Source organism: Euprymna scolopes, chromosome 34 (genome assembly GCF_053919585.1).
Source record: "Euprymna scolopes isolate OS-2025 chromosome 34, ASM5391958v1, whole genome shotgun sequence".
Taxonomy (NCBI): Eukaryota; Metazoa; Mollusca; class Cephalopoda; order Sepiida; family Sepiolidae; genus Euprymna; species Euprymna scolopes.
Window position 1 is genome coordinate 33,830,705 of NC_136515.1, and position 23,392 is coordinate 33,854,096.

Below are 23,392 nucleotides of genomic sequence, written 5' to 3' on the forward strand. Positions count from 1 at the left end.
AAAACCAAAGCACTCCAGTCTTCAAAATATCATGATATTGTTCTAAAATTTTGTATGATGTATTTGAAGTTTTCTGCAACTTTTGTGAAGAACAAAGGTACTTTTTGAACGTTTCTTACCACTCTTCTGAGGAATTTCACCATGAAATTTGAAAAACAATTAGAGATGAAGCCCTTAATCTTGGTAAGGGATGCAAAATGTAAACCATCCTTTTTATTTTTCTTATGTTAAAAAGAATTCTTTAACATTACTTATATTGTATTTTTTTTCTTTTTTTTTTTTCTTTTTTTTTTTTTTTAAATATTTCGTATCCCAACTGATCGGTAACTCTATCCTTCTACACTTTTTGTGCATTAAAATTATGATTGTATGTTTTATGTTTTAATACTTACAATGTTTAATTATCCTATCAGAAAAAATATTGTTTTGTTTCTACGATACAGTCAACCATAGTAGAAATAGTCTCTAACTAAAATTGTTTTTTAATTGTTATTCCCAAATAGTTTTGAAATTTTTGCATAAGTTTTAGAAGATTTACAAAATTCTGTTCTTATTTAGAATTCGTTTTCATTACAAAAAAACAAAAATGCCAAAAAATCTTTGATGTCCAAAATTAAATCACATAAATTGATCAAGTTCTTTTTTAACTAAGAAAATTAAAGTTTACAATTTTTCGCAAAACAAAAAGTTTTTATTTGAATACAAACAAAATCTCCTAAGTCAAATTGAGTATGTTCTAAGTTGATTATTTCTGCCAGGAAGTTTTTTTTTGTATAATTTTTTTAAAATTAATATTTATTCATGTTCAAAAGTATCATAATTATAAGAAACACAAACATTTTCATAAAAGAACTGTATAAACTAAGTGTTTATACATTTATTTCGAAATAGTTTGGAATTCTTTTGCATGAAAAAGTTTTATAACATTCATTAATTAATGGTTTTTTTAGTATGCAGAATATAAACTGTGCTGAACTAATGCTATTATTTAGAAACCCATTAAAATTATCTAGCAGATGTTTCTATAAATTTGCATGAGTAACCAGGGTTGCGGAGTCTGAGTCGGAAGGAGTCGGAGGTTTTAGCTGGAGTTAGTCGGATTTCCAAAAGTACAAGGAGTCGGAATTTTTTTATCCGACTCCAACTCCTTAAGTCCAATGAATTTATTTTTTTACATGGTTTCCCTGTTTGGTTTTACCGTTTTTTTTTTTTTTAATTACATTTTCTAACCAAACAAGGCACATTGCCACTTTGATGTAGGGGGCTGCTATCAGGGATCTAAGTTTTAGGGGTACTATGCAGGGAGTTTAGCAGCAAGATGTCTGTTTACATTACACTTGAACTTCTGCATGTCAGTACAGTTATGGAAGCAGGAAACCGGAAGAGAATTCCAAAGTGTAGCAGTTCTGAGGAAGAAGCTATTAGAGTAGAAGGCTTTCTTACATCTAGGCATCTCTACTGTGTAGGAGTGATACTTTGCTGCTTGTCAGGTTTGTCGGGGGTATTTTCATCGAGCAGGTACAAGAGCTTGTAGTTCATCAGAGCATCCACCATTAAAATACTTGTAAAACAAGTAGAGGGATGCAACATTTCGTCAATAGGACAGGGCTGAAGCTTAGATAACAGTTCAGGACCTATCAGGTTGCCGACTCTCTTTAGGACATTATCCAGGAGCGAGAGACTAGTAGCAGATGCACCAGCCGAAATGTGCAGCAGTACTCCATACATGGGCAAATGGTGGCTTTGTAGAGGTACAGGATACTTTCAGGCGTAAGTAACTTTCAAGCACGATAGAGCCCATTTTCTTTGCAGCAGCCCTGGCAATGATCTCAATGTATTTATTCCAACTCATGTTCCCTGTGAACGTTAAGCCAAGGAATTTGAACGAAGTACTTTCAGGTAATGTATCTTTAGCCATAAATATTGGTGGTTGGTAAGGTTTCATGTAATTATTAAAGGAAACGAGTTTTGTCTTGCCAGCTTTGAACGTTACCATCCATTTCTGACCCCATTCCACTACAGAGTGAAGGTCTTCCTCTAGCGTTTCCGCCATTGCCTTAGATGTGTGCTCATTAGTTTTCCCCATGTGCCTACTATAGAGCGTGATGTCATCAGCAAATATACCCATGTCAGAAAAAATTTTATCCGGTAAGGATTGATCCCTGAGGTACACCTGCATTTATATTATATTGTTTGGATGTACGCCCATCGAGGACAACATGGATTCTTCTCTCATTTAAGAAGGATTTAATTATGTCAAGTATTCGTCCAGTAATACCATAGATTTTATTTTCATGAGAAGACCATCGTATCATACCCTGTCAAAAGCCTTAGATATATATAGGGCTACTGCCATCCCCTCCCCTGCCTTATTCAATGCTTGGTATATATGTTCAGAGATTACAGTTAGAATATCTGCAGTAGAACTGACGCCTAAATCCATATTGTTGGTCAAACAGAAGTTTAGCAGGTGTAAGGTAGTGGACTAGAGCTTGATTAATTAAAGACTCAAATATTTTGTCAAAAATGGGAGGAGATTAATTGGGCAATAATTTAATGGGTCAGTTCGTTTGCCAGAGATTTTGTAAACTGGTACTACAGAAGCAATATTTCAGCTGTCAGGAAAGCAAGATTCGGTAAGACATTTGTTAAAGAGTTTAGAGAGAACTGGAGCAACCTCAGCGGAGCATTTTTTTTTTTTTTTTTAATAGCACAGCCAACATGAGATCAGGTCCACATACTTTTGAGGTGTCTGTTTTTTATGATATCATGTACTTGAGAAGGGGTGATTTTCAGATCATCTGGTGTGGTTTCTGTCCACAGAGGAAAATCAGAAAGGGAATGGTTTGCTGGGTCCAAGGTAGAGTTTGAGAGAAAATAACGGGCAAACATGTTAGCTTTCTCAGTTGCTGTACAAACAACCTCATGATTGTTGGATAGTGGGAGAATTATTGATTGCCCATTATTTACTACTATCGGGGGTACCCGGCGTTGCCCGAGTGTTTGTTTCCGGGACGGGGGGGGGGGAGTTTTAAAAAATGTTATGGTAGGTAAGTAGGAAGGATCAAACCCAGAGTCATGAGTAAAAGTAGGAAAATAAAGTGTGAAAAAAAAAACATCTGCAACGTTAACAGTTCGGCCACCAAGAAAAGTCCATTCCAGTTGTTTAGGAAAAAAAAAAAAAAAATAAAAAAAAGACTACGGTAGGTCGGCGCGAACGTGAAAATATAATGTGAATTGTCCAGCACGCTAACCACTACGCCACAGAGCACTGCAGCTTAGTTTAGTGATTTTAAATAACTTCACATGAAAGAACTACGAAGCCAAACCGGTGTTCTCTTCTCAACTGTTCCTTGTGAACGATCCCCAAACGGTGTTAAGTGGTGGCAGGGGGAGGAGGAATTTATTAGAGAGAAAATATTTTACCACTTCCATTGATCTTAACCGATTTTGGCCGTGACTTCTCAGCAGAAAAAGTATAGAAATCTAAGATTATCGAGGAATTTGAGAAATAATAAGCCTATAACACACCTCAGATATTGTTCTGGCGTTTGTGCATATTATATTTGCATGAAATATCTTGATTTTTAATCCTATTAATGTCAAAATCAGACGGGGAAAAAATGAGTTCATTTTATTTATATAGAGATATTATTGTAGATTTTCCAGAAATCATGAGTTCCTAATTTCTGCGCTTCAATGCATTTTCTGGTGGTTTCAGTATATTCACACTTAGCTGTTGCTACTTCTTTCTTGCAACTACTTCTAGCTTCTATATACTTTGTCTGTTTGTACAGGACTTATGCTGGATAAATCTACAGTATGCATGTTGCCTCTGAGCAATGGCAGCTGCACAAGTAGAAGTAAACCATTGGGGAGAGTTGGGTTTGCTATAGAACTTCCGTGCAGGAACATATGCTTCAATTGCTGCTTTGAACCATTCAGTAGTCTCCTTTGCACACTATTCTGCAGAAAGAGAAAAGATATTTCTCCATGCAATCGCTAATGGCATCCCAGTCAGCATTATTTTAGTATGTTGTCGTTTTGAGCAATGGCTCTTCAACTTGGGGGTTGAGAGTTTAGAGTGATTCTATCATTATCACAGCATGATCAGCATTCTAAAGTGGACAATCAGCATTCGTTACACAATCCTCAGGATCTCTTGTCAGAAATAGATCCACAAGTGAGGCTTGCTGGTCCTGGCGATCTGGGCGACGGGTCGGGAATGTTACTGTCTGTGTCAAGGTATGGGATATATAGTTATGGATGATGCTACTAGCTGTGTCAGTGAAGTTAGAGAAGCCAAGCAAATTTCTGTGGCGGGCGTTAGAGTCACTAAAAATACATGTATTTGGGTGCTAGTGTCAAGGGAGAGTGCTACATCTATGCTGTAAGAGACATGATTGATTATACTTCAGTTCTGGATTGATGGAGAACAATAGAGAAAATACAAGGAGCTAACGCTATGTTGTAAATTTAGTTTAAAGCACATGAAGGCCTGGTCACCTGATTCTAGTTTAGATTCACTAGACATAGGGAGGGTGTTCCAAATATAGACTCCAAGTCTGTGTCTGTTAAGTCCTTACGACAAAGTGTAAGATAACCAGACATGTTAAAGGTTAAAGATGTTAGAGGAGATGGAGAAGTGCAAGCTAGTTTCACTTAGTGCTAACATATCTGCGGAGTTTGCTAGGAGAAATTATTCTACATCCTCTAAGATAGTTCTAAGTCCTTGAATATTTGTAAATGCAAACCTCAAGGGAGGGCGTAAGTGTGTGCCTGGTTTGAACATTTTTTTGGATTGAGCTATCATTTCATTCTATTTAGTAGTTTCAGATCATCCACAAGAATTGTCTCGGGAACGCCCACCAGAAATGAGTGCAGGGTACCTTTCCATGCGTGACATGGCACTACAAATATCCCAATATTACACAACTGATGATAGAACAGCTGCTCTAAGCGTTATCAAAGGGCTTCTGTACTGTCAGTTGGAAACAGCAACCACCAACTGTCAAACCGGTACCCTCAAACTTGTCCGACAGGAGTGGCCCAGTCTAATCATGTTAGCATATATGGTAAATAAGCACCCCCAAGATGCCCAGTTATAGGTGAAGGTAATAAGGCAAATGTAGGGGACGGCATTCATTGCCCTAGTCAGGAAACAAGGCTAAGCACTGGGCGTCTCTAATGAGTCCATGTGGCCGCACCTCTGCTCCTGGCTAATCGGCAAAGAAGGAATATAGAGTATAGATAGGCAGAGCCTATCTACTCCTTAAGCAGTTTAGGTTTGCAAACTGGTGATTTGATCAAGTCACCAGCTCTAGGGAGGTTGTCGTCCAGGAATGAGGAGCCCCCACCCCCACCCCCGGTCTCCTGTTTGGTGCCAAGTGGCACAGGTTTACAAATCAGCACTGAGAGGTTTTTTCCTGCATCTGGTTGCATGGATAGTGAGGATTGATAGAGTTAGTATCAAGGAATTAGTATCTGCTTTGAAGTTATACTCCTCAGAATAGGATTAAGATTGGTTACATTTTTAAAGTAAGTATGTATGAGTGTAGGGTGTAGATTAAAGGTGAATATCTATTAGGGTTAAGAAAAGATCAAATGTGGTTTGTGGATTAGTGACTAATTAGAAAATTATAGTATAAGGGTTAGGGTGCATTTCGAAATGTGCTTTAGGTATTAGTTTTCAAGTAAAGATAATCATCAGTACTTTATCCCATCTAATGAAAGAAATATATAGTTGCTAATTAATACAGATCACTTATAATCTGGGCACAAACTGTGGCTATCAGTTATCTATTTTATAGATATTCTTTAGAGTATAAATATAGGTTAAGCTAGTGCATCCCTTAGCAATAGAAATCTATAGATGTTTAGTATTTATTGATTTTGAAAAGGCCTTATATTTAAACATTACACTTAGTCATAGAATGAGAAATTATGATTTCAAAAAGAGGGAAGCAGTATAAGTAAATAAGAGCAGGAAAATAGGTTCACTAGAATAAGCAATAACTTAATTGCTTCCTAAGCAGTGGTTTGCACAATTTAGCAGTTTTTGTATAGTCTTGCTTTTATTTTTGGAGATATTTCATATTTTGTACTGTACTGTAATGCTTCCACTTCAAGATATTTCGGTCTTTCAGATCACTGCAAATCCTGTCTAGACAGCTGTTTTGGTTGTGATGTCACACAAGATCAATAAAAGTTTTGTCTTTGAGTGGGATCACTGTAGATTACATTGGATAACAATCGGATTGTAATCTGAAAATTATCCAGTGGAATTGCCAAATGGAATTTGGCAATTGAATTAGTTCAGGATCAATCCGGAATTACAATCTTATCTCCCCCACCCAAAAAAATAACGGGCATAAATCAATAAGAAGCAACACATGGCACTATATCCCTTTATAGCTTCTTCCTTTTTTTGTTTACAAAGGAGTCACCACTTATCAAGACCCAAAGGTCACTCGAGGATAATGGTTAATGAGTGTACACAAGTCAATGACAGAATATCCTAGTAATCGTTAGTAGTGGAAATTTGGTAAATTGGATTACTTAAGGGGGTGGCTCATCAAGAATTTGTTTATGTTGGACTTGAATATTATCAAATTGTAGTCAGCTGTAAAGCAGGGAAATGGAAGAGAGTTCCACAGGCATGCAGTTCTAAGAAAGCAGCTTTGTTCTGTTTAATGGAATTTACATTTAGGATTAGGCACAGAAAAAGAGTGGGGGAAATTATTGATAGTGGTTTCAGCTAAACGAGTGTTTTTCATGAAAGTTTAGCGAGGGGGGCATAGATTGGAGCTCAGACAGGCACCTGCCATGAAAATAGTGATAGAGCTCATAATGTCTCTTCTGTGGGAAGAGGTTGCAGAGAAGAGAAAATGGCACCCCCACCAGGTTACAAAGTCTATTTTGAACTTTGTCGAAGTATGATAAAAGGTTTCCAGCAGTTCCTGCCCAGATGTGACAACAGTACTCCATCTCTGGATGTACCTGACTCTTACTCAGGTAGAGAATTGCATCAGCAGTGAGATATCTACTAGAGCTCTAGAAGGATCCCACCATTTATCCAGCCCAGAAGCTTGTCAAAACATGGAGCCTCCCCAAGACGAGAGCCATTCATTTCAATTGATGCCAGATAGGAGATCAGAGCATTGTGGTAGGGATATCTCCAGAGAAGACCCTAATTTACCTCATATGTGCTTCTGGGTTGAACTTGCTTACATCACTGCATTTATATTTGCCCTCTATTGCCCCCACAACAGCGGAGTTACTATCTTTAAGAGTATATCTGAGAAAATTGACCACATCCTGTCTGCTCATTATTCAGCTAACATTCACATTTGCGGTGACTTCAATGTCCATAATGTGGAATGGCTGACCCACTCGAATAAGACAGATGATGAGGGGAGGTTATATTATGATTTTGCCATTGCCTGTTCACGAACCCATTCATGTGCCCGATACTACCGGTCAGTATGCAAGCCTTCTAGACCTTTTTCTCATAACTTCCCCTGAGCTATGTTCATGTCCCATTCTATCTCCTCTGGGATCCTCTGACCACTCAGTTGTATCAGTTAAGATAAAAATGAAATGTAATAAGTCTTCAGACGTACCTCTCTACCGTACTGTATATCGATACTCTATGGCTGACTGGGATAGCTTCCATATATTTATATCTGATCTACCTCTGCATTCCATGTTTAAAAAGATGTATCCTCTATAGTATCAGACCTGACCGAATGGTTAATTGTAGGCATAGATCGATTCATACCATCCAAAAAATTCCAACAAAAACCTAGCAGCCTGCCATGGTTCTCCCCAGAATATGCTGCTGCCATCGCGCACAGAAATCACTTTTTTCATAGCTACCAACATAATAGATGTACTGAGACTAAAGCTGCTTTCAGGACTGCCAGCAACCACTCTAAAAGAGCTGTATGCTCAGATTGTTTAATCCAAAGTAGTTGAGCAGCGACTTGGTCCCCACCAGTTTGGCAAAGAGCAAACAAGATCCTGAATAGAAGCATGCATTCTATCACAACCATCATCAATGAACCTGAGATCAGGTCGTCAGCATCAGACAAGGCCAAAACATTTGCCAAGAACTTTGCCATTAATTCTACCCTATGATACGAAGGCCATCAATGCCCCATATTTCCTCCTATAACAGACAACACACTATGCAACATACAAATATCTGTGCATAATGTCGCCAAGCTAATCAAGAATCTTTATTTCCAGTAAAGCAACTGGCCCTGGCGGCATTCCAATTATAGTGTTGAAAAAGCTTCAACTAGAATTTCCCCCATACTTACAAAACTGTTTAAGCGTTGCCTGAAGGAAAAGTTCTTCCCAACACCCTGGAAAACCTCATCAGTATGTCCTGTATTTAAGAATTCAGGTAATAAGTCATCTCCCTCTCAGTACAGACCAATAAGTCTCCTGTGTGTCATAAGCTGCTGAAATCCATATTAAATAGAAAACTAGTCAACCACTTCAGCAAAAAAACCTTCTTAGTGACATGCAATATGGTTTCCGTTCTGCTAGATCTAGAGCAGATGTGTTAACGGTTATATCTCATAAGATTAGTGAATTTCTTGACAAAGGCTTCCTTTCTAGGGCAATTGCTCTTGACATATCAAAGGCCTTCGATAAGGTATGGCATAAAGGCTTAGTTCACAAGATTTCCAGCTACGGTATAAATGGAAATGTTTTCTCAATTATTAAATCATTTCTCTCTGATAGGCTCATGAGTAGTGGTTAATGAACAGAAATCAGAGGCCTATAGCATTAATGCTGGAGTCCCTCAGGGCTCCATCCTGGGCCCAACTCTCTTCCTTATCTACATCAATGATCTCCCAAAACACATACTGAAATCATTTATTGACATGTATGCTGATGACACGACCATCTATGGCAATACACCAAAGGCTGTAAATGACAAAGTTCTCTCTGATTCTCTTTCCTCTGATCTTGAGCGCATGGTACAGTAGGGGGAAGAGGTGACTGGTTACCTTTAATTCATCTAAAAACCAAGCTCCTATCTTTACATCATCGCTTTGATCCCCATCTGGCATCAATTGAAATGGATGGCTCTCATCTTGGAGTCTCCATGTTTTGATAAGCTTCTGGATTTGACCTTTACTCCTGATCTGAAATGGAACGTACATCAAGTCTGTTGCCAAGGTTGCTGGAAAAATCGTGGGATCCTTCTACCACCCCAGAAGATATCTTACTGCTGATGCAATTCTCTATCTATATAAAAGCCAAGTACGTCCAATGATGGAGTACTGCTGCCACATCTGGGCAGGAGCTGCTAAAAACAGCCTATCCTGCTTTGACAGAGTACAAAATAGACTTCGTGGCTTAGTGGGGGATGCCCTTTCTCTTCCCTGCAACCTCTCTCCCACAGAAGAGACGTTGTGAGCCAGTCTTTGTTTTCATTACTTGCATGGCAAGTGCTCGTCTGAGCTCCAATCTCTGGTCCCCCCTCGCCCATCGTTCACGATAAACACCCGTCTAGCTGAAACCACTGTCAATAATTTTCCCCACTCTTTATCTGTGCCTAAATCAAAATGTAGATTCCATGAACAAAGCTTCCTTCTTATAAGTGCACGCCTGTGGAACTTTGTTCGGTTTGCCTGTTTCCCACCTGACTACAACTTGAATGTCTTCAAGTCCAACATAAACAAATTCCTGATGAACTGCCCCCTTAAGTAAGACACCTTATCAAATCTCAAATACTAACGATTTCGACAATATTATCCCATTGATTATTGTACATGCAATAACTCTTATCCCCGAGTAGCTTCCGGGCCTTGATAAAAAAAAAAAAAGAAAAAAGAAAACCAATTTGACTCTGCTCTTGAGGTTCGCTTTCACAAATATCTGTGGGCTTAGAGGTAATATAGATAATGCAGACTCTTACCTTCTGGTAAACTCCTCGGATATCTTAGCATTAAGTGAAATAAACTTACACTCTTCAATCCCCTCCAACTACTTTAACATTACAGGATACCTCCCTCTTTACTGTAAGGACTCAAAATAGATGTATGCTCGCACTTAGAGTCTATATTCGTAGCACCCTCCCTTAAACTAGAGAGAAAAATCTTGAATCTGATGACCAAGCTTTATGTGCTTTTGACTAACATTTCATCACTTCATTAGTTACTTATATTTTCTCTACCGTTTTTGTCAGGATTGTACCCTAATCGATCATGTCTTTGATAGTATAGATGCAGCACTCCCCTTGGATAGTAATGCCCAAATACATGCGTTTGGTGATTTTAATGTCCACCATAAAAATTGGCTTGGTTTCTCAGGTTACACAGATGCAGCTGGACGCTCCACTAATAGCTTCTCTATAACCCATTCCCTCACGCAGACAGTAATGTTTCCAACTGGCCTACCAGATCATGAGCCTCAGCAGGTTTCACTTCTAGACCTATTCCTCACCACAGTACCTGAGGATTGTGTGACTAATGCTCATAGTTCACTTGGAAATACAGACCACCTCGTGGTATCAGTTGACATCACATTTAAATCCCAGCCTCAAGGTGAGGAATCATTGCTCAAAACCAAAAGGTACTACAACAGGGCTGACTGAGAAACCATTAGAGAACACATCTGAGATGCCCCATGGACCGATATCTTCTCTCTTCCTGCTGAACAGAGTGCCAATGAGACAACTGAATGGTGCAAAGCGGGAATTGAAGCACATGTTCCCACACAGAAGTATTATAGCAAGCCCCACTCATCCCATGGTTCACTACAGATTGTGCAGCTGCTATGGCACAAAGACAGCATGCATCCCGTCAGTTTGTACGTCATAAGTCAAATACAAATAGGCAAAATTCGTAGATGCTAGAAATCATTGTAAGAGAGAAATAATGACCGTCAAAAAAAAGCATGCTGAAATAATCTGGGAACGCATAGAATCACCAAAGATAGAGAATTGTCATTTTGGAAAAATCTATACTAGTGTAGTGAATAAAGGACAATCAGTAATTCCTCCACTGAGCAACAACCAGAAGGTTCCATGCACGGTAACGGAAAAGGCGGAAGTGCTGTCCTGGCGATTGCCTCTAACTCCACCTTAGAGCCAACAAACAACTCTCTCCCAAATTTCCCTACGAGGACTAAAGTCACATTAGATGATGTAAAAATGACCCCTTCTCATGTCTGCGATACATGATACATCCAAGTCCTTTGACAAAGTCTGGTTCAAATGGCTGCTAATGAAAATTAAATCGTACATTATAACTGAACGTATACTAAATATAATTAGATCCATCTTGTACAATAAAAGCACACAGGTTGTCATTGATGGGCATACATCCAAGCAGCATAACATTAATGTGGGAGTGTCTCAGGGGTCGATCCTTGGACCATTATTATTCCCGATATTCAAAAACGACCTCCCTGATAATATTGTGTCTGAGATGGGTATATTTGCTGATGATACAATGCTCTATAACATGCATGATGGAAGAACAGATGTACATAAATCTAAGACAATGGAAAAAAATCATTAGAAAATGACCTCCAGACCATAGGTGAATCGGGACGCAAATGGATGGTAATATTTAATGCTAGGAAAACTAAACTGCCCTCCTTTAACAATTACAAGACACCTCTCAAACCGCTTATATCGATGAAAAAAAAACACCCTACCTGAGAATTCTACCTTTAAACTCCTAATTTGGGACTATTTTACCATATTTTACTTTGTGGGCAATATGAACTGGAACAAATAGGACATTGCAAAGACTGCTGCAAAGATGGTGGGTTCCCTCTATCGAGCTAAAAGATTACTCGCCCCTGAGGGTATCCTGTACTTCTACAAGGCCACCCTTCGCTCATGCATGGAGTGTTGTTGCCACATCTGGGCTGGTGCATCTACCACTAGTTTCTCCATCTTGGATAGGTTACAAAAAAAAAAATTGTCAATCTAATCTGTCCCACTTTATCAACTAAGCTCCAGCTCTTGTCCCATCATCACAATGTTGCATCTCTGTGCATGTTTTAATGAAATGTGTTCTGATGAACTCATTGCACTTGTACCCCGTACATATCTCCAACAAACCCGTTCAGCAATAAGATCTCACCCTTTCACTGTTGAGGTCCCTACATGCCAAAAAGCTTTCTATTCTAATAGTTTCTTCCCTTGAATAGCTGAACTTTGGAATTCCCTTCCTGCTACCTGCTTTCCTGGTCGTACTGATATGCAGAAGTTTAAATGTAACATAAACTGACATCTTGCTAATCTTTCCTAGATATGGTTTCAAAAAGTAGCCTTTTTGTCCAAGTAGTGATATGCCTTGTTAGGAGTTAACATTAAATAGAGATGGTAGAGTGTATACGTTAGTATATTTATCATACAAGTGAATGTTAAACATAAAAAATTATATGCATGAAAAGTAATTATAAAATGCTGAATAGGTGTGGGAGGTTGGTATGTGGATCTGCAGAATAGATTTTCACATAGTGGTCAAGGAGTCGGAGTTTAAGATATTAAAGGAGTCGGAGTTGGCATTTTAGGAATTCAAGGAGTCTGAGTTGGACTTTCACTATCCGACTCCGCAACCCTGTTAGTAACTTTGTATTGAAATTATTTCTTTGAATTTAAATCTTTTTCATTTTAAAAAATTATTTATCATTAGCTTACATTTTTAACAATTATTTATTGTTCGATTTTAATTGGTTTGTTTATTTCCTAAATTCATATTCTAGTTTTTAGAGTATTTGATTGTCTCCTACATTATATGTAATCTGGCATATATAATTTTTGCTTTTGTTTTTTAAATTTATATTGAACTAGCAGGACCCGTGTACCAACGTTGCCTGGTGGAAAGATGGCACAAATCTAGAACAGATTCATGAAAGAATCCCACCAAAAACAAATTAAACTATATTTATCTAGCACATTATCATATACTAAGCTAATTTTAAAAAATTTTGTTTTCTGAAGTGATCGGTGAGTTAAAAATTGAGGTCTCCACCAATAAAAAGGCAATGTTAAAAATACAGTAATGAATATATAAAAAATATGCTTCCACCCCATATAATGAAAATTAAAGAATAAAAAATGTTTACAAAGAAATATTTTAAGCAATCCTAAAACAAACAAAAATGTTAACAAGCACTTTATTAAACTTTTTAAATTGTGCACATGTGCATGACTTCCCACAATAAAGGAAAGCAATGAATAAAAAATGTTTATGAAGACATATTTTAATCAATCCTGAAACATTGGTTCTAGTGCTTTTGCAATAAAGGAGAAACTATTATAAACTGAGGTAATTTCATTTGTTTTTATGAAGTGATTGGTAGTGATCTAGAATGAAAAATTACACTGCTATAATGGCAGCTCGTCTAAGGAAGAAAAAAATATAAAGAATGTTAAAAAGGCAGGTGAGTTAATCTTTTACCAAAAATTGTGTATAACGCCCCCTCCCAATGCATACTCCCTCCCTCCAGTAGGGGAAAGTAATAAATAAAAAATGTTTTAGAAGGAATGTTATAAACAATCATAAAATCAAGAAATGTAAAAAAAGTGTGTTAATCAATCCTAAAACCACTGGTTCTGGTGTCTTTCGATGAAGGAGAAATCCTTCTAGACTGAAGTATTTTGTTTTTGTTTTTATGTAGTGATTGAGATAATAAGAACTGATGCCCCACTAATAAAAAGAAAATGTGCATTACAGCAAAAAAGTGTTTTCACCTTCCCCCTCAAGAATTAAACAAAATCTATTTGTAGAATACAAGACTATGTTTCAAGAATAGTTAACAATTATATAACTAAAAGTGGAGAATCGTTGTTTGTATTAGATTAAGCGAGATAAATAGTGGTCTCATTATTCTGAAAAAATATCTTAATTTGTTGGATGATGCCAGTTCAAAATATTTTTAGCTTTAAAAATTAGCCAAACTGCTGTACGCATGAACTTAACCAGAACTTATGAAAGGAGCAGTCTGTATTTTAAGCATAAAAAACTAATATTTAATGTATTGGATTTAAAGTAAACATGAATGGTCCAGTGTGAAAAAATGTGGCAAATAAATGAAAGATCCCGGTCTCACTGAATGGAGAGAGTAGAGAAAATATTCAGTGAGTAAATGTCATACTACCACCTGTAAAGATGACTTGTTTTTGAAAGTGACTCTCCTAGGAATTATTATAAGAATTTATGATAACGAATGAAAGCGACTGATAATATACACAAGACCTGCATCAGATACTGGCTAATAGTCTGACCATATTGAATTTATGTCACATCTGTGTTTGCAAAACTATAATGATTTTTTCTAGCTGGGAATAATCATGGTGATTTTATTATATACTAGCAGGCTGCCTGACATTGCCCGATTTTAAAATATGCATAAATGTTTTTATTCATGCAGATTCCTTATTATAGAGTCAATTCTGTATCGATAATTATCCAATATATAGTAATGATTTCAAAAGTTATTAAAAAATATGACTTGGGTACCATCCACTAAAATCGAGACCAGAATGTTTAGCGCTTCAACCTTAGTCATTATTTATCTTGCCAGCATTGTTACCATCTTAGCTACTGACAGATGGATGTGAAAGGTTAAAAATTAAACGATTTGGAGTTATGAATGTTTAATTTTGCACATGCACAAAAGTAATGGCAGGAGTAATGTTTTATTCAACTTATCGTGCCAAGGTCAACCGTTTTGTTTTCAATTTTGACTTTTTGGCAGCAATTTTTGCCAGCCAAAAATCAAATCAAGTGTGCTATAGGTTCGAATATCCTATATATCGAATTTCAACTATGTAGACCAAATATTCAGAGAGAAGTTTGGTAGAGATAATTTGCACACAAACTGACATGGTCATATTATATATAGATATGTATAAAAACATTTCCATGTGCTAGAACGTTTTCATCTTAAATTCTACACAATTCTGCAGAATGCAGAAACTATGCATAAATAGAATTCAGCATAATAGTGAAATAAAACTAATCATCTAAATATGATTAATTAATTAATGCTGGGTTTTTAAAGGAATGTACAAATTAGTTAACCTTCATGTAGTTGCTGGCATATCTATATTAAGAAGTTTGTTTTAATGTTTTTTAAATAGAAAAAGTAGGCTTTATTATCCATGTCAGGGCAAGAAAAAACCCCTAGCTTTATACATATATAGAGAAAGAGATAAAGTTCAGCTCAATCAAATCATGTTTTATTTTTATATTTTTAATGCAATTTCTTTAGTAAATAATAAGCAAAATTTAGTCTTTTAAATCCATGAAACAAGATATTTATTTACAGAATGTTGTTTCGCAGAAGTCACACAACTTTTCACTTTAAAATTGATTCTTGTTTTTTTTTGTTTTTTTTAAATTAATATTATTCAAGTTCAGGTTAAGTATAAATAGTGTTTAAATAAGTATAAATTATGTACTCTAACAGATTTTGATGGAAAAACATTAAAAAAAAATGTAATATCTCTATTAAAACAAATCTTGTCATTTCTATTTGTTAGTCCAAGATAAGTCATCTAAATATTTCAATGCAGTTAAATTGAAATATGGACTTCTAAAAATACTACCTCCCACCTTCCCAATACAAAATGTATCTCTTTGTCTTGAAAATGGGGGATTATTTTGCATTAAATTTATATAAAAAATTGATCTAAAGTAATTTTTTTTTCTTTCTGACAAGTTTTTAGAGTTTTCACACTATTAAAAAAAAAAATAGGTAAATTCTCAATTTGAGGAGATGAAGGATGTAGCAGAAGGTATTAATCTACAATAATATCAAAGAAATATTGCAATATATTTATTTTAAGACAGTTTCTTGTACATAAAATGCATTACAATTCAACTTCTAAAATTTTTTTCTTTTTAAATGGATGTAATGTATTTTAAGGTATTACAGTATATTTTCTTTAAAATATCTTAATTTAGACGAAAATTCTTTTTAAGCCAACCTAATGCTTTGATTCCGAGTACCAAGTTGAAGAGAAAGGTGGAGGTGAGTAATATTTTCTTAATTTTCAGAAAAAGAATTGGTGTTTTCAAGTTTTGTTTTTTTTCTAATTTTTACATTATTATTTACATTATCAGACTGAAATAAAAAAACAAAAAAAACAAATAGGTAGTTTAGTAATTGTCTGTATTTTTGAGATGAAGTGTTTTCATTGATTGAGATTGTCGGACTGACTTCCTCATCTTGGTTGGTTGTTATAGTCACAACGTTTCGACCGTTTTGCCCTCCTATCGAACTGGGGAACCGTTTGTTAGGAGTCTCGAACCCAACCCTTTATTATTATCACTAGGACATATGGCTGGGTTCGAGACTCCTAACAAACGGTTCCCCAGTTCGATACAAAACACCTGATGAAGGCCAGAGGGCAAAACGGCCAAAACGTTGTGACAATAACAACCAAGATGAGGAAGTCAGTCCGACAATCTCAATCAAATAGGTAGTTTGTTCTAGTAAATATCCAAAACCAATTTTATTTTTGTAAACATGCAATGCTGCATATTTAATGGAATGTAAAAGTACATGTTGCAAATAATAAAGCAATGGTGGAAAAATATTTCATTCAAGGTTAGACCCTCAAAAAAATTGGCTGGTATCTTTAAAATAATGTCTTCTTGGATATGAGGGTCATGCTGGGAAATCGGATCACTCAAAATCTTTCAGAATTAATGTTCTGATGATAAGAGGGATTCTGACGAGTAAATATTTTTTGTTTAATGAAACATTTTTTTTTTCTTTTTTTCTTGTTGGAATTATTGCATAGGAATCGGGGGGGGGGGGGATATTGGAATAGCCCCATCACTAGTAAGGATTGAAGCTTCAACCTTAAAAAGAATGTCACTGAGATCTATTGTTTATAAGCATTAGATGATTGGATCTAAGGATAATTTTAGTATGAATTTTGAGAGCTTTAAACTTATTATCTAGATGTATTTCTATTTATCCCTATAGAAGACTCATGTTGCAATTTTCTTACTGGTGTTCTAATATACTATTTATAAGTATTGTATTCCATTTCATACCAAGTCTATTTGGGAGGCCATTTTTTTTTAGCTATATTTTTTACTTTGTATTTGGTTCCTTGTTCCAAATATGTAGTGAGCCCTAGCTGACTTTTTAAATGAGAACAGGCTACCCTTGTAAATTAAATACAGGGTCATATATAAATAAGGCCAAAGTTTGAAATTGCATACAAGTTCTAGAGTTTGAGATGTTTGCCATGTTTTGAAAGATTCTCCTGAAAATGGTTGATTGAAACAACCAAGTATTCTGAAAGATCCAAATAATAAATTTTTTTTTATTATGTTTAAAGTAAACATGCTCATATAGGTTATTTTGTAAATGTCATAGCTAAAGTAACTAATAATTCAGCCAGTGTAATCTTCAGTTGCATAACAAGAACTTCAAAAATTACATAATGTTTTGGAAGTTTTGTGATAAGGATTGATCATAACCATCTGAATAATCCAAATGAAATAACAGTACAAATAAATCTATTATTACTTATTCAAATAAAACAATTTGATAATTAAATAATAATTAGAATACAAAATCATAAAAATTATCAAGCAAAATGACTGACATACAAAAAAGTAATCCTCATGCTGAAGTATAAATCTGAACCCAGATAGAAATTTTCAATTCAAAAATAATTTTTTCTTGAATCTCTGCTTGATCATCCTTTTTGTTCCCATTAAAATATTGAATGAAATAACATCTGGAATTATGAATAGAATTCCATTCACTTTGATGATTTCCAAATAAACTGAATTTGAAGATGCTAATTTTTATGTTTTATCAACAAATTATTTATGTTCTAAAATATAGTCTCATGTATAAAACAAACAAAATTATGCTTACATAATAAGAAAAACAGGTTTGAGTAGAAAAAAAATATTTGTTATTCAATCATTGTTTGCTGGTACATGGTTAAATGATTAAAACTGCCAATATTTATAATCTCAAACTCTTGGACAGATAAACATTGATCCCTACCAAAAATTGGATATTTTAAATTTTTAAATTTTCTGAAAATTTTTCTGTTTTTATTCCAGAAATGAAATGAAAGATTTGAGATTCCCTCGTGTGCGAACAGTTTTGTGGGACCGTTCCAATCAAGGAGCACCTATCCACATCCATGTATCATCTTTTAGGTAATTATATATATATATATATATATATATAAATGATGCTTCTCGATGATGTCCTCTTTATTACTATCATCTCTTATGGGCCATAAAAACTGATTTTTTTGGCTTCTTTTGGGTGAAGAAATGTTACATTAACATTAAAATTGCTACAAAGTTTACTATGCAGAAGTAGCCATCATTTACAATGTTGGTTGGATCCAGGTGAAATTTTGGTGCTTGTGTAGATTAGTGATGTTTTAAACCAACACATTTCTGGTGAAAACATTACTACATACGGGCATGTAAAACTTAGTATAAATTCCAAAAATTACGAACAATGATCCAGTAGGAAAATAATTACAAATAAAAATAGTATTTATCGAATTATCAATTTTTATTGTGGAATGTGGAAAAATTATCTGACCAATTAAGTATTACAAACTGATTTATCTCTTGGTGAAGTAAATTATTCAAATTTTTATTGTGCAAAGAACCCTTCAATGAAATACAATATTTATAATATGGTTCTTTTGAAATGTCATGGATCGTATATTTGCAAATTAGATGCAGGATCAAGGTAACTCTGATAAATCCATAAAAACTGAACTCTGGGATCCATTTACAATGTCTAAATCATGTTAAACTCTACACTGTAAATATATTTATGTCATTCGAAAAAAAAATGATAAAAACACTTGATGCCGCTCAAAAATCAAGACAATTTAAAACTTTTGAAATTTCCGAAAACTAGCTATTTCTTCAAATATCCTTGGAGAAACCAATTGAGGAGTTGGAATTTTCAAGAATCATTTAATTATTCTCAAAAGAAATAGTAAAAATGTAAAACAAGAACAAACCCTTGTTAGGTAGTGCTTTATAATAAAGGTCAATGTGTAGCTTTGTGGGTATGTGTATGTATATATACACCCCGTGCAAGAATTATATGCAAATCGATATTTTTGTTCTAACTCCGATAGTTTTCAATGAAAATTTGTGAAACTTTGCACATTATAATGTAACACTAATGCATGCGCAGATATAAAATTTTAAGCTGATCTGCGCAATAGCGAGCAAACGGTAGCCATTTTGGTGACTTGCAGTGTTTTTTCAGCATGCCAACTTTATATGCAAGATGGGATGTAAAGGTGCTTTAAGTCAAGCTGAGAAGTCTAATATTGTTCAAAGGCTCAATAATAAGAGTTCCACCTTAGAAATTGCCAAAGAATTACACCGTAAACATCGTACAATCAAAAAATATTGTACTAACCCTCAACTTTGCAACAGACGTTCTTACAAAGGGAAAATTACCGCCAAACTCTACATTGACTTCATTAAGGAACACTTGGAACCCTGGCACAAGAAGAATTTGGCATTCCAGAAAAAGATGGTATTCATGCATGATAATACACTGTCTCATTCTCCAAGGATAGCCACTGAATATTTGCAGAGAGTTTTTGCCAGACATGGCAAAATAATGTGATGGCCAGCCTGTTCTCCAGATTTAAATCCCATCAAAAATCTGTGGAACATCGTGAAACAAAATATTTACTCCGAAGGAAGGCAGTACAACTCCAAGGAATGCTATTCTGACTGCTGCCAAAGACATTTCATCAGATGAAATCGAAAGTTTGACATCTTTAATGGACCAAAGGCTTTTTGCTCTTGTCAATAAAAATGGCAATTATATAAGATATTGAAGTTGTTTGTTCTTTATTATTGTTGTTCTCAATTTACAAATTCCTAGAATAATCAATGTTTCGATGATCTTTTAGCAGTTCACAATACTTTAGCATCGGTTTGCATATAAAGTTGGCACGCTGAAAAAAAATGCAAATCACCAAAATAGCTGCCAATTCTTTATTACTGTGCAGATTAGCTTAAAATTTTAGATTTGCGCTTGTTGCCATATAACATGCTAACTTTCATAAATTTTCATTGAAAACTATCGGAGTTAGAACAAAAATATTGATTTGCATATAATTCTGGCACAGTGTGTGTGTGTATGTATATATATATGTATATATATATATATATATATGTAATATACTGAGTTTGTGTAATTCAGTAAGTTTTCATATACCAATGAGTTTTAAGCCAAAAAGAGTTAAGGAGTAAGCTACAAAATTATCATATTTCACAATTGAGCATTTATATACTGTGGAAGCAAAATCAAGACTTTAAAAAGGGTGTTGATGGCAACAAAAAGTGTATTTCATTTTACTTTACAGTTGTTTCCATGTCCAGTCGAGCAATTTCAAACATTATATCGTTTGAAAATTTTCCAAAACCAGCATTTCTTCAGACTTTATGAATAAACACACTTTTGACAATAGAGCATTTTTGAAGAGAAAGAAAAAAGAAAAATTCCCTTAATTGGAAAAGCATGTGAGAAACGTTTACCTTTGCTGTAGTTACGGAAAAGCCCATTTAAATATTAATATATCGCCTAATTTTCGTATCTTTATTTAAGAGCAGAGTCATGAGAAGTTTTTGCAGAAAATCCTAAGCCATTTAAAAATTTTTTTTATATATCCCATTCGTTGAGTACCTAAATTCGATCTCCTTGTTTCATTATTTCCCAATAATTAATTTTTTATAAAAAGAGTTTTAATTTTTATTTCTATATTTATAGTATGGCCGTAACAACCTTGCAATAACGTTACGGTTAATTTAAGTTTCGTATTAGTGGCAAGTAATGTTTACAGATTATCGTTATTGTGGTACTTAGATTTAAGACCATTTTAGGTTTAAAGTTTAATTGAATATGAGAATAAATAAAAAGGCTGTATTATATATATAAATCCTTGTACAACATTTCGAGTGAGGTTTTCTAATTTATTATTATTCAATGTTTTAAGATTTATTGTTATTCTACTTGAATGTTTTCATATCGTTTCTAAAGACAATTATGAAGGGAGATAATCCAATTATGTTAATTGCTACTAGTTAATTCTGTTAGAAACTGGGTCGATTATATTTCCTATAACAGCTAAAGGGAGATAATTCAGGCCGTTTGATGTTTTCGGTTCATTGATTACTAGAAGGCATTTGTGATTTAATAATTAATTTAATCAGACAGATCCAGAACGTGCTACGATGGCTTATTTAACAAATTAAGGATATAAAGTATGTTTTTAATGTTAAAAAATTGGTTTTTACCCATGGGTTTAACCCATATCTGTTATTAATCACTTATGCTGCTCATGTCTTATAATTCGTGTGCTGTATTCTTGGGTATCTAAATAAAACATTGTATATCCACTAATTATTATTCTGACAGCAAAACCACCCAATAGCTACAAATGTGTTACACTCCGATGAGAAGATGTCTACTCCTGTAGTTATGGGTAACAACATTTAGAAAAGGGAGTAAAGTAAGAAAATAAGTAAATCAGCATGGATTCTACAAACTTAAGATGTCAGCTGACAAAATCAATTAAACTAATTTTCAGCCCTCTCTCCGATTCCCTCTCCTCTGATCTTGAGCGCGTCGTTCAGTGGGGGAAGAGATGGCTGGTTACTTTTAATGCATCTAAAACCAAGTTCCTAACTTTACATCATCAACGCTCTGTTCCTCATCTAGCATCAATTGAAATGGATGGCTCTTGTCTTGGGGAGGCTTCATGTTTTGACAAGCTCCTGGGTTTGACCTTTACTCCTGATCTGAAATGGAACACGTATATAAAGTCTGTTGCCCCGGCCGCTGGGAAAATGGTAGGATCCTTCTACCGTTCCAGAAGATATCTCATTACTGATGTAATTCTCTATCTCTATAAAAGCCAAGTACGTCCAAAGATGGACTACTTCTGCCATATCTGGGCTGGAGCTTCAAAAAACAGCCTATCCTGCCTTGACAAAGTACAAAATAGACTTCTTGGTTTAGTGGGGGATGCTCTCTTCTCTTCCTTGCAACCTCTCTCACAGAAGAGACGTTGCGAGCCTGTCTTTGTTTTATTGTTATTTCCATGGCAAGTGGTCGTCCGAGCTCTAATCTCTGGTTCCCTCTCACCAATCCTTCATGATAAACACCTGTCTAGCTAAAACCACTGTCAATAATTTCCCCCACTCTTTATCTGTGCCTAAATCAAAACGTAGATTCCATGAACATAGCTTTTTTCTTAGAAGTGCACGCGGCACGCCTGTGAAATTCTCTTCCGTTTGCCTGTTTCCCACCTGACTACAACTTGGACATCCTCAAGTCCAACATAAACAAATTCCTGATTAATCGCCCCCTTAAGTAAGACGCTTTATCAAATCTCCAATACCAACTATTACTACGATATTATCCCATCGATTATTGTACACAAAATAACCCTTATCCCCGAGTGGCTTACGGGCCTTGATAAGTGGTGATCCCCATGTAAAAAAAAAAAAAAAAAAAAAAAAGCCCCCAAATTGCTAATTTAATTTTTAATAATAAATAGTTTAATTGTTGAGTTGTTTTATTGATTTGAAGAGAATATCACTTATTTCACCGTCAATACTGCTACAACTGTATCCACAAAAATGCGCACCGTTATGGAGAAAAATTCCATTTTTAGATTAGCTTTATACTTTATTTATATTTCTTACCCGGTTTAGAATAATAGAAAGTATATTCGCATGTTGGATTTGGATCCTTCATTTAAATTATAGCAATTCTAGCTATTTAACTCTACATTAAAATTTAATCCTAACATCCGATGATCCTTATTGTTGTAAAAAGGTTATGCCTCAGTTACATTTAAGGCGTGATAGCAGAAATCTATTCCTGTGAAGACATCTCTGTATGGCATCAAGTCTTTTATTCAAAATTTTCTCTTTGGAATTCACTATGTGGAAGGCTTCCAATAAACATAGATTGCACCTTTTTGATTTCCCAGGGCTGTACTTCCCCCCCCCCTCTCTACTACTGACAATTTTAATTCAAAATTTTCATTATTTCTGTTAAGTTCCCTAACCCAATCACCTAATGCAGTTGTATTCCTCTTTTTGTTTTTATTTTTAATGCTGATTTTGGTACCCACCCCCCTGCTGTCGTTTACGCCATACCTATTAGTTTCTATCTCGGGTTCCTTTTTAAATGATACTACGTGGTTTCTATATCTGTCCTTAAACACTGTTCCCGTGGCTCCCAGATATATCTTAGTGTTGTCGGTTTTTATCTCACATTTATACACTATTTCCGAGGTTAGACATTTCCCATCCAACGGACAATTTCTAGGTATTCTGCAATTATATTTTCTGTTTAGAAT

The 23,392-nt window shown here is 35.1% G+C and overlaps 1 protein-coding gene across 7 annotated transcripts in view; it reads left to right on the top strand.

Moving 5' to 3' along the window:
* The window catches only part of LOC145259169 (uncharacterized), a 167,533-nt gene that overhangs the window by 25,334 nt on the left and 118,807 nt on the right, over positions 1-23,392 (top strand). For 3 of the 7 annotated variants that reach the window (XM_080116903.1, XM_080116902.1, XM_080116909.1), the window contains exons 2-3: positions 15,969-16,017; positions 18,084-18,182. The exons of 1 other annotated variant lie outside the window; for it this stretch is intronic. In XM_080116903.1, coding sequence (XP_079973029.1) covers positions 18,091-18,182 — 92 coding nt within the window. In that variant the 5' untranslated portion in view covers positions 15,969-16,017; positions 18,084-18,090. Of the gene's footprint in view, positions 1-15,950; positions 16,018-18,083; positions 18,183-23,392 lie in introns of all 7 variants that reach the window. 3 more of the 7 variants (XM_080116906.1, XM_080116905.1, XM_080116904.1) reach the window with 2 other exon arrangements.